The sequence below is a fragment of the Equus przewalskii genome, chromosome 3 (genome assembly GCF_037783145.1).
Source record: "Equus przewalskii isolate Varuska chromosome 3, EquPr2, whole genome shotgun sequence".
NCBI classification, from domain to species: domain Eukaryota; kingdom Metazoa; phylum Chordata; class Mammalia; order Perissodactyla; family Equidae; genus Equus; species Equus przewalskii.
Window position 1 is genome coordinate 80,625,434 of NC_091833.1, and position 19,704 is coordinate 80,645,137.

Consider the following 19,704-nt stretch of genomic DNA (forward strand, 5'->3'; position numbering starts at 1 on the left):
TATAGTTTTGATTCTATAATTTAACCCAAATGGAAAAATCATTCTAGTTAAAATTTATTTTAATTTCCGCCATACACTTGGATTGCATCTGGTCTGTAAAGTGAAGAATATGGGTAATTAAAAAAGTCATTCTTCTATAACTAAGGTTGTTGCTTTTCAGTTTAACTTCTTTATTTTTTAAAAGATTTTATTTTTCCTTTTTCTCTCCAAAGCCGCCCGGTACATAGTTGTGTATTTTTAGTTCTGGGTCCCCTAGTTGTGGCATGTGGGACGCTGCTTCAGCATGGCCCGATGAGTGGTGCCATGTCCGTGCCCAGGATTCAAACCAGTGAAACCCTGGGCCACTGAAGGGGAGCGTGCGAACTTAACCACTCGGCCATGGGGCTGGCCCCTAACTTCTGTTTTATACTAACAAAACACTCAAAATTAAAACTCCTGGTGGAGAGCCAGTGTAAAACTTTAGAAAATGACATAATGTACACATGCCATTTTTTACTTTTATTTCCTGTTTACAATTCTGATTAAAATCAGACAACTTTTGAGAAAGAATTTTCATGTGCATTATGTGAGGAAGTGATTGTAAAGACCAGAACATTAACATCTACTTTTATGCATATGTTGATGTATCTCTAGTCATCTCTCAAAATTCTGTCATATGTCATTTTCTCCTTGAAGTGGTCCACAATACTTTAAAGAGTATGAATTGTTTCCTCTTTAGTGATTACATATTAGTGATTTCTAGGGGCTATTCATGTTCCAAAACACTTGGCCCATACCACTTTTATAGCTCCTAACAGATTGTATTGTAGCTCTTTGTTTTTAAGTCATTTTTTCCCATGCCTCCCTAGAGCAAAGACGACGTCTTGTTCGTTTTGTAACCACCTCAGTGCCTCATGCATAGTTCTTTATACATCATGGCTATGCAATAAACATCAGAATGAATGATTACATGAATGCCTGGAACTATTCCTGTGGACAAATTGGCTCATGAACTGATAATGCTGAAAAGATGGATGAGTAAAGAGGAGGAAACATTTAAGGGAAGGAAGAAAGTTGAGAAGGATTAGAGATGAATGAAATGAGAATGGAGTGGTCAAGAATGTGATAATATATTATTTGTCTCAGCTCTCTATTGCTATGTAACAAACCACCCAAAGCTTAAAGGCACACAACAACTACCGTTTTATCACACTCATGGATTGCGTAGGTCAAGAATTGGACAGCACAGTGGGAATGTCTTATGTCTACTCTACAGTGTTGTTGCTCATTTCTTGGAAACTTGCTCTTTTCTTGGAAAACTTATTAAGTTATCAAGTGGGAGTGACTCGGATGACTTGAGGCTGGAATCATCTGAAAGTTCTCTCACACGTATGTCTGGCTCCTGGGCTGGGATGATTTGAAGTCCGGGCTCTGCTGGAATTCTGTTCTAGAACATCTATATGTGGCTTCTCCATGGGAGCTTCTCTCAGTATGGTGGCTAGGTTCCAAGAGGGACTGTGCAAAGAGTTGAGAAGTCTAAAAGAACCAGGCAGGAGCTACTTAACCTTTTCTGGCCTAGCCTTAGAGATTACATAGTATCCCTTCGGCTGTACAGTATTAGTCGAAGGAGTAAAAAGCCCACTCAAATTCAAGAGAACGAGATGTAGACCTTGACTCTTAATGGGAGGAGTGTCAATAAATTTGCATCTATTTTTAAAAACAGCAGTATTACATATCATAACTATGTCAGATAATGACACTGATGGGTAGAGCAAAGAACAGGAAAGTATATTATCAATTACTTCGTTAGAGATAGGACATGTGAAAAAGGTCACTGGACATTTTCTGAACAGCTTATACCTATGATACTTTTTGAATGTAGTTGATAATTTTTATTTGTTACAAGTGATATATGAAAATGTTTTCTAAGGAATTAGTACTTTTATCAGTTTACTTTTTTCCTCTTAGAGATCGGGTATATACAGCTGGCATTTCAGTTTTGTAAATTCTTCATTAACTGAGCCCCACAAACCTTAGAATTAAGGGTAACCAGTTTTCTAGTCAAATTTGCCTTCTTGTTTTAGTATGCCCTGTAGTTTCAGTTGTGATGTCCAACTTTGGTGATCTTTTTATGATTCTTTTATTGAAAAACTGCAGGGGCCGGCCCAGTGGTGTAGCGGTTAGGTTTGTGCACTCTGCTTTGGCAGCCCAGGGTTCACTGGTTGGTACCCTGGGCACGGACCTACACACTGTTTATCAAGCCATGCTGTGGTGGCGTCCTATATAGAACTAGAATGACTTACAACTAGGATATACAACTGTGTACTGGGGCTTTGGGGGGAAGGAAAGGAAAATAAAAAAAAAACCCCTGCAATTTGAATATATATGCCCTTTGCGTGACTACCTACTGTGCTTTGGTGATTTGTTAATTTGTACAGAATTTTCCTTTTATTATGCTGTAGACTTGACAGCAAGCTTCTGTTTCCATAACATTTGAATAGGGGAAAGGAAAGGAAATAGAGGGAAGAGGGGAGTTATAACGAGGACAGATGTTGCCTAGACTGCGGTTTTATTTTTGGCTGCTAGAAACCACATATTCCTGTTTGTCAGAGAAGAGATAGTGTCACGTTACATTATCATGAGGCTACAGTGCATTATCGTGAAGCTCAGCTGACTCAGGAATCCTTCGTGTCACTGGAAGAGCTTTCGTGAAGAGCTAGGTAGGGTTGTAATAAGAGGAAGAGAGTCCACTCACTTTTTTCTACTTTTATTTGTTTGCCTTGGCTCTTCCTCACCCCTCCTCCCTTCTCTTCCTTCTTTCACCTTTTTCTAGTCTCTTTCTTACCAGTTCCAAAAGGTTCAGATGACAGGGACATGGAAAACCATGCTCGTCACTTTAAACATATTTTAAAAACTTTTTATTATGGAAAATTTCAAACATAAACAAAAATAGGATAGAATAGTGAACCCCTTGTATCCATTACTCAATTTCAATAGTTATCAACTCAAGAACAATTTTATTTCATCTGTACTCCCACATACCCCTTACCAGATTATGAAGCAAATCACAGACATTATTTTATCTGTAAGTTTTTCAGTGTGTATATCTAAAAGATAAGAACTCTTAAAAATACAGTCAAAATTCCATTATCACACCCCAAAAAACTCCAAAACAACTTAACAGTCTCTTAATATCATCAAACGAATCTTATCAACAGACGTAATATCATCGTTATCTAGTTGTCACAGTTGTCTCGTCCATTTCAATGGGGTGAGATGTCTCTTAAGACTTAAAATCGATTGGATCCTCTTCAATCTCTTTCCATTTTTGTTCTTGAAATTTTTGTTAGAGTTTCTCCTTCTGTAAAAGAATTGAATGTAACAATGACTTGGATTCTTTATTCCTACTTTAAAAACAAGAGAAGAATATATTGCCATAGATGAATGTTTCTCACTAAAAATAATTTAGACTACTGTAGCCAAGGAATGCATATTGATATTTGATTATTTTATATATAATTTCCAAATTACTTTTCTTTATTCTCATGTTTTCTCCTATTAAAAGGTGCTGAAAATCATTTTATCCACTTGAGAAAGTTGTTATTCGTGCCTTGCTTTCACTGGTGATTGTTTCTTCTGAAGTGGCAAGAAGCAGAAAGAGAAATATTTGTTTTATATCAGAAATTCCCTCATCTGAGGAGTAGTGCCAGAATATTGTCACAAAGTGAATAGACGTAAATTTCATAGTAAGTAGTAAAAGAAAAAAAAAACAATGCGATATGATTCAGACTTTATCCTGAAAACTAAAGTGAAGATGTTAAATTTATCTCATATTTGGCACCATTTAGATTATAATAGCTAACTCTTAGAACAAAGAGTGAATCAAGTATTAATTGTTTTCTTGAGATAATTTTTCTGATGAAAATACATGATAAAAAATTTGGCTTCACTTTACATTTGAATTTGTCAGCACAGTTCTAAAGAGGACCATTTTTTCCAAAAGCATCAGAAAGCTTTACCAGTTTTTGCAAGGGTATAACTATTAGGTAGAATAAAGGTTAAGCCACTATAGCAAAGAAACCATTTTGTATGTAATTTCTAAAATAAGATAGAAGTGTATTTCTCTCCCACAAAGTAGATTAGCCAGTGTAGGCTGGTGGGGCAGCTCTACTCCATGAAGTCATTCAAGGACCAGGTTCTAGTTCTGCCTTGTTCCTCCTCATTCCCTAGGGTGATTCCTTGAATGCATAAGGAGAGTTGACTCTGCCATGTGCATTTTCCAGCTGGTGGGAAGGTGGAAAATGCCCTAAATCCAGGGAAAGTAGCTTGTCTTTAAGTTGAAGATGGCCCACATACGCTTCTGCACACATCCCTTTGGCTTTAACTTAGATGGCCACACCTAACTGCAAAGAAGGCTGGGAAATATCATCTCTAGCCCATGTGTCCAGGAAGAAGGGTGGAATGGATTGGTGTGGGAAGAGGGGATGGTTGGAGAAGGGAGCAAAAAGCAGTCTGCCACAGTGTATCTTAATATTTTAATTGTAAATCTATATTCTGTTTTGACACTTCTATTGTGTTATTTTATTTTATTTATTTTTACTAGCTAACTAACTACAAGATCCTTATTTACCAGTAGCATTGAGTGTGACTGGAGCAATTCTCCAACATCACTCTTTGACTTCTTGAAAACTCTCATCTTTCGAATATTTGGTATTTCATTTTCTATCGCATTGACTATCGCATTCCCTCATTCAGTGAGAGGGAATAACCAGCAGAGAAGCAGAACCTAGGAATGTGGAAGGGATGTTTGACTGGGGTCTCCGTGGTCAGTTGATTAATGAATATTTTTATGTTATGACAAATTTTGCTTCTCTCTAGAACCACTTAACTATGAATCTCCTGTATGGTAAATATGTTTGTTGATTCTTGGAAGTATTACATGTGGTTTCTTTTCTAAAACTTCTTTCTCTATCACTCTTTTTTTTTCTTTTTTTTTCCTTCCTTTTTACCACTGGGTTGGCCCCAACCCCAATTGCAGCCAAAGACCACAGAGGGGAGACCTGCAGTGTGAGACCTAAAACTGTCTTAAAGAGTACTTGTTAAATCAATGCATAGACCTGTATTATATGGACCATAAGAAACAAGTGTCTTTAGCGCAACACTGGCCAGTCTGTTTCCAGGTTCACTAGCCTCCCAACCCAATCGCTCACCGTATGGCAGTGGGCTGAGGTGGGGGTACATTCTCAGGAGAGATGAGATGAGTCAGCTGGCCTCTATAACTTTTACCTTTTGTTCCACAAGTCTTCTATTTTCTGTTTAGATGATGTTGGTACTCAATGGTAAGATATCTTGATGCTTGATTCCTCACCAGTCCAGCTTCAGTAGGTCATCAGACAAGTACTCTAAACTTTGTACCTACTACGTAGCAACTGGCTGAAAGAAGGAATAGTTAAGACTTTAAGAAACTAGAGATTATTGGGGGCTGGCCCCGTGACCAAGTGTTTAAATTCGAGCCCTCCGCTGCGGTGGCCCAGGGTTTCGCCAGTTTGAATCATGGGCGTGGACATGGCACTGCTCATCAGGCCATGCTGAGGCGGCATCCCACATGCCACAACTGGAAAGACCCACAACTAAAAACACACAACTATGTACCGGGAGGCTTTGGGAGAAAAAGGAAAATAAAATCTTTAAAAAAAAAAAAAGAGAAACTAGAGATTATCACTGTTTAATAGATGAGGAAGATAGAGGGGTACAGTGTTACTTTCTTCTGAGAGCTAAAATGTTGCCTAATCCTGGAATAGCTCCAATCATGATGTTAAACGGGAAGCCTAGAATGTGTCCTTTATTCTGAGAAGTCAGCCTAGCAATTTTTCTTTTGCTTCTATGTCTGCTACTTAATTCCCCTTTTACAAAAGGAAATTAGGGCTTAAGCTGGGAGTGTTCATTGCGGAAGAGAGCATGGTGAGATTTGTTCTTATACGATAGCCACCAGTTTTAAGAACTTTTGAATTGAAATATAACCTACAGATACTTTTGACAGGCACACAGTGTTTGATTTCTCAGATAAATGTCAGTCTAATGTTTATCCATGCTAGATTTCTTAAAATTGCAAACAGACACTAACTTTGTCATAAACCTATAAGATGTGTAACAGGCAATGTGTTCTGATATAGAAGTTCTGAAACCAAGGGCTTTAACTTAACTCTACTAATCTTAAGGGCATTACCAAGCATTAGATTGAATTATACAATATTACTGATTTTGTAGTTAAATATTGTTGGATATCAGCAATTTCATATAGCTTAACCTAGTTGAGATGAGAATTTCAGCAACCTCAAATCACACTTTGCTCCTTCCCCTAAGGAGCTCATTCATTCTGTCCCCTGATAACTGGGCTGTTTGTTTCTTATTTACTACATCTCTCACCAGCATATCATTGGGGAGCTCACAGTTGCCTTGTTTTCATCTGTCTCTGACTGCATTTCCTGGTTAGCCCCTCTGTTCCCTTGATTAAAAATGTTGTGAAAGGTTGTATAGACTAGGATGGACAGCCCTGGTAGCCACTTACAAAAATTTTTTTTTTTCCCCAGGCAGAACCTTTCATGATGAAAAAGGTTCTGACATCTTTTGGCTAACATTGCCAGACCATGAAACCGAGAACCATTGGTCTGCTACTCAGACTTCTAACAGTGGACAGAGAATATGACTTGGTGGTGGTTTGGATTTCTCATGGGTGAAACAGTGACAGTTTCTGTGATCTACTTCAGAATATGAGTGTTCAGAGACTAATGCGTTATTTTCCCAAGTTGTAACAATTAGCAGCCAGAGTAAAGAGAATAGTGTGCTTATGTTCGACTCCACTGAGGCATGGAGAAAAGGGAATTAAACTGCAGCTTTGAGTTTTATTTAAAGAAGAAATTTGTAACCCAGAGTTGGTTTCTTTGTGATTCTTCTTTCTGAATGGGTCAGCCATATGTAGCGTGGAGAATGGCAGGGAGGATAAGCTGGGATACTCTAAAATGTTGTGCATCTTTGTTTTCTACTTTAGAACATCAAGCCTATTATTTCCTTCATTCCAAGAGAGCATCTCCCTTCAGTTTTTTGTAGTGAGAGGTTGGTATGGCTCTTCGTGATGCCTTGGAAGTCATAGATGATCTCTGTTGAAATCTGGAGATTGAATCCACTTGCTTTTAGCAGTCTCCTTAAATTAAGAGGCTGAAAGTGGCCTGTCTTTATGCTTTCCCTTCAGATCTCCCGTTCCTTCCCCGAGACAGTCTGTGTAGCATAGTGGTTAATAGCGTAGGCTCTGTGGTTAGACTGCCTGTATTCACACCTGGCTCTTATTCTTACTGTGTGACTTGTAAAATATAGACAGTAATAGTACCTACTTCAGATGGTTTGTTGAATTAAGTTATTTGCTATATCTGAAGTGCTCAGTGCTTAGAACAGTGCTAACATATAGCAAAATAGTAAAAGCTTGATAATGCTAATTATAATTTTTATTATTTTTCTGTATAAATAATAATTCTATAGGGATCTTCCCTGGTTCTCATATGGTCTATACCTCTGGATTATACCTCTGGATTTCGTTGGTCTTGTCAGAAGCTCGTTGGTATGACCTTTCAGGATGATGATGTTTGCTTTTAGGGCAATCTGCTCTCAGCCTCCTCCTCTATGTTGCTGCAGTTTTGACAATATTTGGCAGATGTATGTGTTTCATAGTTTGTAGTTTGGGGTTGAAGGTCATCTTTTTGTTTCATTGAAGATGGGGTTATCTTCCTCTGGTTTTCATGTTCTGTTGATTTAGTAGAGTTTTAGGGGAGGAGAGTAGAGAACACACACCTTTACACTGCCATCTTCCAAGAATTTTCTGACTCTCAGAGGCAACTACTTTTATTTTTCTAAACCATTGTGGTATGGTCAATCTCTAAGTAACACGCTTATGTTGCCACTTCTTGCTTTTTTGATTTTAGGTCTGATCTACTGACTTCCCACTACCACTGCGGAGGAGGTAGTTCTCTTTCTCAACACACTTCCCACCCACACACAAGCACATTTCCTGCACTCGCCCCCAATCTATTTACGTTAGTAGTAATATTATTATTTATTGTTTACCTTATTATAATGTTGTAGATCTTATTTTTGGCTGAACTCTGTAGTATACTGTGATTATTTTTCCTGCGTCATTTTTTGTTTTCCCTGGAATTGATTGATTTATTTTTTTAATTTGGCTCAGTTTTACTAGTTTATTGTAGATCTCCTCCCAGTACCTTCAATTTCATCTCCTGGAAGAATTCTTCCCAAGAACCTTCTAACTAGATCTAATTTGGCCCCATTGCTCTCTTGGCCCACTACTCAATGTCATCTTAGGATTTCCCTTCACCGTCATCAGGGATATTCTCTTTACCTCTCTTTTGTGTTGGAACTCTTGTTTCTTGGATTCCATGTATTTTGTGGTCTACTGCTTTATTTTGGTAGAGTACATCCTCAAGTAGCTTTTTGAGAAGGGTGAGTAGGAGGTAAAATTTCTAAAGCCTTGCATATTTGAAAAATATCTTTATTCTCCTGGCACTGTACTCATTGATAATTGGGCTGAGTGTAAAATTTTAGATTAGAAATCAATTTCCTTTGGAATCTAGCTTCCACTATTGATATTGATGATTGCCACTCTGAATTTTGATCTTTTCTATGAAACCTCCTTTTAAGCTTGCTGAATCTTCTGCTTGTCCCCATAGTTTTGAAATTTTACGAGATGAGCCTTGATTTGGTTCTGTTTCAAGTTGGAAATAACCTTCAGTTTGAGGAAATTTTCCTAAATCGCTTCTTTGATTTTTTTCTCACTGTCTTCTTTGCTTCTCCTTTTAGAACTCCTATTTTTGAGATGCTGAACTTTCTGGGTGGGTCCTCTCATTTTGTTATATTTCCACTCCAATTTTTGTTTTTTGTTTTTACTTTTGGTTTTATTTCTTGAGAGATTTCCTACCTTTATATTCTAACTCTTCTGTTGAGTTTTTCATTTCTGCTATCTTATTTTTTCCAATGCGTCTCTTTTTTGGTTCTGTGTTTTTTATTTTGGCTACATCCTGACCTTGTTTCATGCGTTACAGTGTCTTCTCTTAACTCTTTGATTTTATCGAGTCTTCTTTTTTTAAGCATTTTCTTTTCTCTGCATAGGATTTGTTTCGTCCAAGTTGCTTTCTTCTCCACTTGTTGTCTGACCTGGAATTCATGTTAGAATCTTCCCTTAGTTGTCTGGTGATCCTTGGCTTTCTCTCATTTATAAGAGAGAGGCTCCACAAAGTCAATTGCAAGCTTTGTGCTTGTGGGTGGATCTTGCTGACTGTGAACGTTATAGGGTGATCTGGCTGGGCCATTTCTGTTTGAAAACTTTCTTGTGTCTGTATGTTTAGATCTTTCCTCTTATCCAGTGTCCTGGAACCAGGTGGGAGAAGAGAGCTGAGTGATGTCAACATTGAGTATATCCCCTTGTACGGGTTCACTTAAGCCTCTGTTTGCAGTATGGTACTCGAGCCTCAGCTGTTGATAGTCTCACCTAGTAGAGAGACGCTCTGTTTTATAGCCTTTAGAAAATAAACTTCTTTTTCTCTGCCAAGGTTGGGGAGGGTTAGTCATCTAGCTATATAGCATAGGAGAGGGGATTAAGGGAGTCTATTTCTTAAACAGACCTGCACACAATTCTTTTGCAGTAAGTCGTTCTTTACCACCTCTCTTAGACATAACAGGTTCTCCTGATCCTTGAGCTATTTGGAGGTTTTGCAGCATAAATTGGGTCGTTTCAAGACTTCCTCCCAGCTGAACCCACCACGTTTATTTGCTTTCCAGTTTCCAAAAGTTTGTTGTTATCTCCTGTCCTGTTTTCTATTTCTTTGAGAGTTAATTCCTTAATAATGGCAACAGCAATAAAAGGAAAGAACTGATTTTAATAGGATTTCAGAGGGGAGCCATTGCTAATGTGTGCATTCAACCCTCCACCTTTCGCTGGAAGTCTGTATGAGGAGAATTTTCCTTCCTTTTTATCTCCGTGAACTTTAACTGATTTCTTTGGCCAAGATTTCCCTTGACCAATGAATTCTTAAAACAACAGTGAACTTTCTACTGTATGGTACAGAATGGTGGAGAGACCCCTTCGCTTGGAACCAGGAGGCTTTTTTTCCTGGACCATGGGCAAGTCGCTAAACTTTCTAACCCTCAGCTTGTTAATTTGTGAAATGGATGAGATAGATTAGGTAATGACTAGGATTCCTTTCCACTCAAATGGTATGATTCTTTATAAGACTATTAATCTCATGTAAATTAGATAAGGTTATTATTCTTTTCAATGCATTCAGCATGAAATATTTTCCCATCCCTGATGTTGAGACCTTTTGCTTCTAGAACTGCAAGTGAGCCACACCCCACTTACCCTCCTGGGCCTTCCAAAAGTCTACCTTCCATTTGGTAACTAAGGTATTGCTCAGTGGGTTGGAAACTACACATTTGCCTATGGCCTGTTTCCAGGATGAAGCTTACTTTTTTCCCCTTATACATCATTCTTGTAAGTCATCATTTTTACCTTGCATTGAAAATATGTTGCACAAACATGAAAAGATGACTTCCAAATAAGTGGTATTTACACATCGACAGTTTCTTGGGAAATTTTGATTTAGAATAAGGAGGACAAATTAAGATGCAAAGGAACAAGAGCTTTTCTCTGATTTACCAGCTTAGGATAGCTAATGGGTTAATTGGGTTTGTTATCCACTTGCTTATTGAGAGGCTATGGTAAATAAGAGTGGTATAAAGAGTTAGTCTAAGAGCCCAATCTCCTCCTTTAAGATAGTGGCTCTCAATTCTACCTGCACATTAAATCATGATGCCCTGGCCGTACCTCAGACCAATTGAATCAAAGTATCTGGGTGCGGGTTCTGGACATTGTATTAAAAAAGAATCTCCCTACGTGATTCTAAGGTGCACTTAAGGTTGCAAACTGTTTCTTTTAGGAGTTTAAAATTAGGTAGAGAAGTTAGAATATTTACATCAATTGCTATAGAACATGAAAGACAATGATGAGCTCTATGATGGGTGATACAGAGATCTTGGATTCAGGAATTGAAAGGTTTTTAACTAACTGGAATAATCAGGAAAGGCTTCATCAAGGAGTGAGTGTTGAGCTAGTAGAGTTTTCATAGCTGGAGAGAGGGGACTCTAGGTCAGGAAATGAATGCCGGCTATTTTCACTGGGGTGTGGAGTGTTTGGGGAGCGGTGGGAGTACAGATTGGATGTTAGGTTGCAGCCAGATTGTGGACCATCTCCAGGGTCAAATTGAGGAGTTTCGACTTTATCCCGCAGATGGTGAGGAGGCTTTGAGGAGGCATTATTGGGGCTTTCTGATGAATGAAATGGCTCCATGAAAGTGGTCTCTTTGAAGATTGATCCAATGGGAATGAGGGGTATGTAGTTTGAATAAAATGAAGCAAAAGCTTGGGGAAAGGAAGACTGGTTTGAAAGCTACTATCATGGTCCAGATCATAATGCTCTGAGCTAGGAAAATAGCAATAGAATTTAAAAAATAATGATGATAAACATTTGTATAGTGTTTTCATAAGTAAGTTCTTTCTCACATCTCATTAAACCTTACAATAACCTTGTGGTATTTACCTCCATATTTTATAAATGAACGAACTGCTGTTCAGAGGTTAAGCTGTTGGAAAGTAACCTTACAGAAAATGGAGGGGCCTGATTAGATGACGACAGATCAGCAGTAGGGAGTTGCAAGGGTGCTTCTGAGGTATCAGCTTAGGTATGAAGATGGTAGAATTTCCTCAGTAGCAAACTCAGTGTCAAGTTTCTGGCTATGTTCTCAGATAACCACTTATGCTCTTCACATGACTCCTGTTGCCTCTATGGTTTGATTTACAATGACTTCTCATAAGCGTGTGGCGAATGGAAGAGAAGAGGCTGTTGTCAATTAATTTGTCTCAAATAAGAATCTTCTGAGTATCTTTGGGTTTTTGGATAGTTAAATTTTGTTGAATTTTGGAAGGCTTGGTCTAGGTATGGATGGTCTGGATTTGGGGGCTCCAAATATAGGGCTGAGGACCTTATACAGCCGAGATCTGCCCTGAGTAGGCAGGGTGATACAGGGTTGGCTGAGGGTTAGCTGTGTAGGGTAAGTTAGCTGAGTAGGGTTAACTGTGACTGAGTGGGTTTCCTTTTCTCTTGTCATTGAGATAGAAGCCATAGGGAAGGGAACTGTGGAGCCGGGGTAGTGTAGATAGCAGAGAACATCCTCATGGCCCGGGTGACTAGGACACTTGATCAGGATCACATCCTTATCAGAGCTGGAGACTGAATTATATCTACCACTGTGGTGATTCACTTGTTCGTAAGTCTACCATGTCTACGTGCTCATCCATTTTGTGTACCAAGATTCTGAGGCAACTTCAATCCCAGCCCAAACCAGCCATGCAGGTGATGAAATATACTTTTCCATCTAAGATATTTGTTTCCCTGAAATCAAATAGCAGAAGAGCATGCCAGAAAGCTGAAGGATGCTGGGGAGGACAAAGGAGGGAACCATCGTCACGGCAAGCCTTACTTAGCTTTTCTTGTGAAATGCTGGGATATGAGGAGCAAGATGGAGACTGGGGAAGGAGGGAGGCTGAGCTTTTGTGCTCTGGCGTTCTCAATCCAGGCGCAGCGAGTAACATTCATTGACTCCAGCGGCGGGGAGGGTGAAGTCTATTTTGGTAATTTGAAATGACAACATCTTTGGAAAACTAAATTGTCACATTTTATGTCAACTGTTTATTTTCTCACTTTAGAATACTGGGATCTTCAATGGCAGGAGAAGGAGTGATCAGAAGACCGAGATGAATTTTAACACTATTCTAGAAGAGATTCTTATTAAAAGGTCACAGCAGAAAAAGAAGACATCGCCCTTAAACTACAAAGAGAGACTTTTTGTACTAACAAAGTCCATGTTAACCTACTATGAGGGTCGAGCAGAGGTAGGAGACAATCAAAATTTACTTTGCTGCTTTCTGTGTTGATACTATTTTATAATAACCCTCCTCCCCCAAATCTTATGGAGTAAGCTTTAGGTTAATGAAATTAAGGTATTGATTTGTTATCATTTGGATTTGAAAGATAAGTTTTGAGTATGGATAGAAATTATTCACAAGTCTGTTAATTATGGGTTTAGTAACTATGAGTGTACATTTTATATGGGTTTACTGAATTAAATTGTTAGAGAAAACAGATTCCTACATCAGTTTTAGATTCTTATGGAATTCATTAAGTATATTGTATACATGGTTCCTTCCCATAAACTATCATATTATGTGGAAGTTTTCTTTAACACGTAGAAACTGTGTCTATGCCCATTGCTTTATACGAATATGTCTTCATTATTAAGTGAAAGTTACTTAAAACAGGTTAGTGATTTAGTGGACCTAACACATTACTCAAGTTTACCCAAGGCAGAACTGTTTACCTTTTTTGTGGTCAACAGCTACTGCAAAGTTCCTTTGATGGGAGCAGGGAAAAGCAGCTCGCTAAAAACCTGGTCAGTGAGCATGTTGCACAGGGAAAGCGTGTTGTCAGCGAGCTCCTCCTGATTCTCCAATTGCTTTAGCCTCTCGTTCTACCACTAGATGAGGTGCATAAATGTGTCATCACCTCTGGCCCACCTTTTTTCTCCTGGCATGGTGGGAATGCATTGTCTGGTACTGCAGGTCCAGCTATGCTCCTCCGTATGAGAAATATTCTTGGGTTCCAGGCAGTGGCTGGAGACTAATTTGTTCTTGTTGACCCCATGCTATTATTGTCTTGTTGGTTACAGTGGGTTGTCGGTAATTTTTTTTTTTTAAAGATTGTCACCTGAGCTAATAGGTTGCCAATCTTTTTTTTCTTCTCCTCCCCAAAGCCCCCCAGTACATAGTTGTATATTCTAGTTCTAGGTCCTTCTGGTTGAGCTATGTGGGATGCTGCCTCAGCATGGCTTGATGAGTGGTACTAGGTCCGTGGCCAGGATCCTGACCAGTGAAGCCCTGGGCTGCCGAAGCGGAGCCAGTAGACTTAACCACTCAGCTACAGGGCTGGCCCCCAGGTTGTTGGTAATCTTGATGTTTGGTTTTACTTAATTTAATTCTACATTTTTCCTAGAGTGCGTTCCTCAGAAATTGATTTACTTGTTTTCATTTTGTTTTTTTTTTACTCCCACTGATTTCTCTGTGTTTTGGTTCCCCCAATTCAGACAGAACGGCATTGCTTCTCACTGGTGGTCCTCAACTCTGTTAATTTCTGCTGTAGCTTGTCATTGCAACCTGTGGAATTCTGCAGGTTCATGTAATTTACGACTATAGTCCTTTATCCACCTTCCTAAATCCCCAAAATGCTGAAGACCAAAACTTCAGAAGATCTTTTAGTTGCAAAACTGGACTGGAGATGAGGCTATGTTTAGTCTTTGTTTATCCTACTCAGTATGAATCTTTTGTGTATATATATGCATAAATATCAATGTGTTTAATTATGTGGGGCTACCCCAGGCCGTGCTGGGAGTGGTATGTAATATATGGTATATGTGCCATATTTCATTTGTTAAATCTGAAAAATTCAGAGTTCCAAAAGGGTTTCAGATAGGACCAGAAATAAGAATTATTTTAAAACCTAAAATAGATTGTAAGGGGAAACATTAATAAATTTTTGCTGTTTGGTAATGTTATGTTATAATTTGAATTTAATATAGTAAGTCTAAGAAAAGAATAGAAATATAACACTGAAAGTGGTAAAATGTGGTTTTACTAACCAAAAAACCCTCAGAAACCTGCATTATCTGCTTTGAAATATGAACTGATACAACTGAAATATGTTGGAATTAAGTTACTTTGAAGATACTAAGTGCACAAAGTTAATGAGCCCTAATTGCTTTAGCTTAAACAGAATAAAGAGAATAGTGGAACCTGTCATTTCAGAATCTGGCCTGCTGTCTTGCTTGGGAGCAGCCTCAGTCGCTGTGAGAACCAGAAAGGACAGAATGAGGAGGTTGTTACAACATGTAAAAACACAGCCTCTGATACTTAACATCAGAATCTGTCTCCTTCCTGGCCACTGATGGCCGGCCCAGGGAGCATAGTCCTATTAGCTTAATTCCTGCCTTCACCCCCACTCCTCTGATGTGCTGGGCATTTTGATCCCTCCTGGTTTCTGACAGTTATTAGCATACTTATGACCTTCAGCTTGAATCACAGATTTGTTTGTCTCTCACAGTTAAGAATAAACAGTTGTCAATGTTAAAAAGTTAGGAATTCTAAGATAAGAATCTGAATTCTTGAAAAACCCAAGTTCTGAAAATACTGGGCTGAATTCTTGTGTGACAACTCTCTGCCTACCTTCTGGGTAAGCCCAGTAGCACCTCACTGTGTATCTCTTCCCTGTTTGGGTACTATGCTCAGTACTTTGTTTTCCGTGGATGAATGTTCTGGTTTTCATCTCCCTAGCCCTGGAGGCTGAGATCTAAGAAGGGCTGTGATGTGGGCAACCCATGAGAATCAACAGGTATTTAAAAAATATTTTAAAAATATCAGTCACTAGAGGTGGATTAGAAGAACCATGGGGGCCCTTCAGGGGTTAAAATAAATAGTCCTGGAGATACTTATTTTAGTTGTTCACAGTTCTGTTTTTAAAAGAAAAACAATGAGTAGGCTATTGATTGATCTAGCAGCTCTGATTCCTAGTTTCTTTTTTTTTTTTGAGAAAGATTAGCCCTGAACTAACTGCTGCCAATCCTCCTCTTTTTGCTGAGGAAGACTGGCCCTGAGCTAAAATCCGTGCCCATCCTCCTCTGTTTTATATGGGGGACGCCTACCACAGCATGGCTTTCCAAGCAGTGCCATGTCCACACCTGGGATCTGAATCGGCGAACCCTGGGCCACCAAAGCGGAACGTGCACACTTAACCGCTGTGCCCCCAGGCTGGCCCCCCTAGTTTGTTCTTAACAATTAATTGCCACTGATGCTTTATGAAAACTCTCAGTTAATCATAATGTGAGACAGACATCCATCCTCTCCTGGTTCTTGGGACCCCAGCTCCTTCAACATGACGGCAACAAGCTTTTATTGAAATTCTTCCTATTAAGTACAGTTTATTACATTTTTCGAAGTATGCTGAGGAATTCTCTTCTAGTTGACGAGAAATTCAGTTAAGCCTTTCTTCCAAGTCTGATATGGGAAAACTTGTGTTTCACTTTCCACCGTGGGCCGTTCTTTGGTTTGTCCACCTTGCTCTTATGGCTCACAATTAACTCATGTATTACTCATGTGTCAAAATTAACTCATGTTTCTGCATGTTCTAGTCAACTGGTAAAGAGTCTTCCTGGCAATTTATATTATTTGCTCTTACCTATAATAATACAGAGCAAAGGACACTGGGGGTTTTGTAAGTGGTCTTGCTTTCTGGTCAGGGAGCACAAGGACACATGGGTTAGACTACCTGATAGTTCAGTGGAGGACCCATCTGGTATTTAAGATGGAATCCAGGGAAGAGCAGGCCTGAAGTTTAGTCAGGAAAAAGGCTTATTAAATAATGGTGAGAAAACAGGGAGTGGAGAGATTCCTGTATGTTGAGATGTTGAATAAAAAAAATTTCAAGTAATAGGTAAATCTGCAACTATCCTTAACTAAGAAATCAGGAACCTTTTACAATTGGATTTTGGTATGACCAAGGTGGCTGGTTTGTTGTCTGTAATACTGCTGCAGTGTGGAAAGTGGGAAATGGTTTATGAAGTCGAGGAGTAGGGAGACTAGTTGTGTCAGGGATCCCCAAGGCCACCCCCAGGCTCACTGATCCACTAAGGCCTCACAGGACTCAGCATATAGTGATACTCACAGCTGTGATTTATTACATGAAAGGAGACAAAGCAAAATTAGCAAAGAGACAAGGTGCATAGGGCCACTCTGGAGGAGCCCGGGCACAAGCTTGCAAGAGTCCTTTCTCAGTGGAGTCACAAAGGGTGCGTATAATTCCTCCAGCATTGAATTGTGACAATTGTGAAATGTTGTCTACCAGGGAAGCTCCTTAGAGACTCAGTGCTCAAGGTTTTTGTTGGAGGCTGGTCACATAAACACCCACTGTCTAACATATGCCCCAATTCCAGACTCCAGAAGGAAAGAAGGTGTTCAGCATAAACCATATTGTTCGCACAAATGATTTAGGAACAATGAGCTATTCTTATCAGTGCTGGGAATGGTGGGATTTTCCCAAAGTCTGAGTTCCCAGATGCCAGCCAAGGGCCAACCTTGTAGGCAGGCCTTTCCCGGGAGAGTGGTCTCAAAGGCCTGCTATGTTAACTCTTTTCCACACATTAGTAGTAATAATGATACAAATTGTTGAGCACCAAATACATGCCAGGCACTGTGCTTTCCATGCATTATTTCTTTTATTGCTCAAAACAGTGCTATATTAAGTGTTACTGTCCATTTCAAACATCAGTGACATGAGGCTTAGAAAGTTTAAAAACTTGCACAAAATCATACATCTAATGAATTGTAGGGTTATTTCTTCAAAGCCCATCTTTGAAACAACCTTGATACTCCACAGAAAATTAGAAAAAAAATCTATTAAATTTCTCTATAGTACAATAAAGTTTTATTTTAAAGCTTCTGAGGATATTTTTATTTAGTACTTTCAGTTATGATTTTTCTTTGTGGTAGAAGAAAATTAACTCGAGACAAGGTTTTTCTCCTGGCTCTGCCACTGTCTAGTTGGTGTTCTTCACTTTGTATATAGTTTAAAAATTACTTTCACTTACATTGTCTGTCCCTTTACCCTCTTAACTCCTCCTTTGTCATCACTGTTTCATCACCAGCACACATCTGATCTATTACCAAGTCCTGTGAATTCTCCTTCCCTCGGTACAATCTTATTGCAGCTCCCAGGCCCATTCTCTTAGGTGCGTTACTGCCCTTTCATCTCTAGAGCCACCAGAGGGATATTAAAAGCCTGTAGCTTCAGATCTTCTCTAGGATCAAATTAAAACTCCTTAGCTTGGACTACAAGGTATTTGATGTAATTTCCTTATCTTCTACCCCTCCTTCCTCCATCCCCGGCCATGTCTTCTTCCTGCAGTTGCTCTTTCACAGCGTGCCTTTGCTAATAATGTTGTTTAGTCTTCTTGGAGTGATGTACTTTTCTCCATTCCTGCCAGGATCTGTCTATCCATCCACTACCTTTTATTCATCAAAAACTTGTTGAGTGCCTCCTGAACACTCATCTTCTCTGACTCAGCTCGATCCCCACCTTCTCTGAAGCCTTTCCTGCATCCTTCCCACCATTCATCCTTCCTACCATTCTTCCAAATGTCGAATCCCTACCCCACCTCAGCCCTCTGTGCCTCGTACATATTTTTATCATGGCATCTTGATTGCCTGACTTTATTTACGTATCTGTGTCCCCCATTGGACGTTAAGCTCTTTGAGGGCAGTGTTTACAGCTTATCCATCTTTGTATTTCCAAGGTCCCAGTGTAGAGGGGTACATGGTGCACATTGGATGGCTAGATGGGTTGAAGGAGAGATGAGGAGACCTCAATCCTTAGAAGCAGGCAGGGCAGGTTTATCTTAAATTTACATCGTGAACCATGACAAGCAGAAAGGTTTCACACTGCTAATAAGTAGACATCAGCATTTGAACCTTCATAGTCTGACTCTAAGTTCAGTGCTCTTCCCATAATGCCACAGGTGCCTCCCTTATCATTTTCTCCGATTATATTGAAATCGAACATTCTTTGTAATGAGATGCTTGAAATTTTAATCTTTTACCCAGGTTATCTGACAGGATGGTTGAGGCAACCAGTTACAAGTATGATGACATGAGTCTCTTAAACAGCCTGGACAAGTGCTCGTATTTCTATAGGGTCTTCTGGATCGTAGAGGGTTGTTTTCTTGACCAGCCCTGGGAACCTGGAGACTCTTAGTGATATGGGGAGAAACACCTATTAAAGTTCTGAGATGGTCTGATGTTTCTCTCTTGGTTGTACCCGTAGACGATGGAACCTCGGCGGGAAGCCTAGAAGCCACAATTCTAGGATTGTGGGGTAGAAAAAATAGTTTCTTTTACTACACGGTAATTGGAAGCATTTGCATCTGACTTTAGAGATTCCCAGATAGTTCACCAGCTTGTAAAATGTGGTACAGCTCCAAATACTCCATAGACAGTACAGTGATTAGTATTAGGGGGTTTTGTTGGCTCTGAAAATTCTCAACTATATTATCTCGTGACAACTCATTTTCTCATTGACAGTTGAGTTTCCTTGTTTCTGAAGTGAGGCAGTATCAACAACTTCCTGTCTTGTGTCTCACTTTCCTTTCTTATGTCTCTCCTCCTACTTGTGATTCATGTCTGTCGTCTTATTCTGCTCTCCTGGATCTGAACTTTCTCGTCATTAATCGCTTCAAAGTGCCAAGATGCCAGTCTGAAGTCCTAGAGTCTGACTCACCCCATTACTTTGCCAAATTATCTATTTTCATTTAATAATTCTTACTTTTTTTTCTCTAGGAAACTGAAACCTATGTAAGATGGAACAGGAGGAGAATACCATTTCCTCCATCCACACTCTTAAAAATTTTTGGTAACTTCTTATTTTGTTTTAGTTTCAAGCTTACAGAAGAGTTGTAAGAATAGTACAAGGAACTCTCGAATAACCTTTACTCAGATTCACAAATTGCC

At 39.3% G+C, this 19,704-nt stretch overlaps 1 protein-coding gene across 4 annotated transcripts in view; it reads left to right on the forward strand.

The window, feature by feature from the left end:
* The window catches only part of TEC (tec protein tyrosine kinase), a 123,311-nt gene that overhangs the window by 26,950 nt on the left and 76,657 nt on the right, over window positions 1–19,704 (forward strand). For all 4 annotated transcript variants that reach the window (XM_008521611.2, XM_070615012.1, XM_070615014.1 and 1 more), the window contains exon 2: window positions 12,805–12,990. In XM_008521611.2, the coding sequence (XP_008519833.1) occupies window positions 12,853–12,990 (138 nt within the window). In that variant the 5' untranslated portion in view covers window positions 12,805–12,852. The remainder of the gene's footprint in view (window positions 1–12,804; window positions 12,991–19,704) is intronic.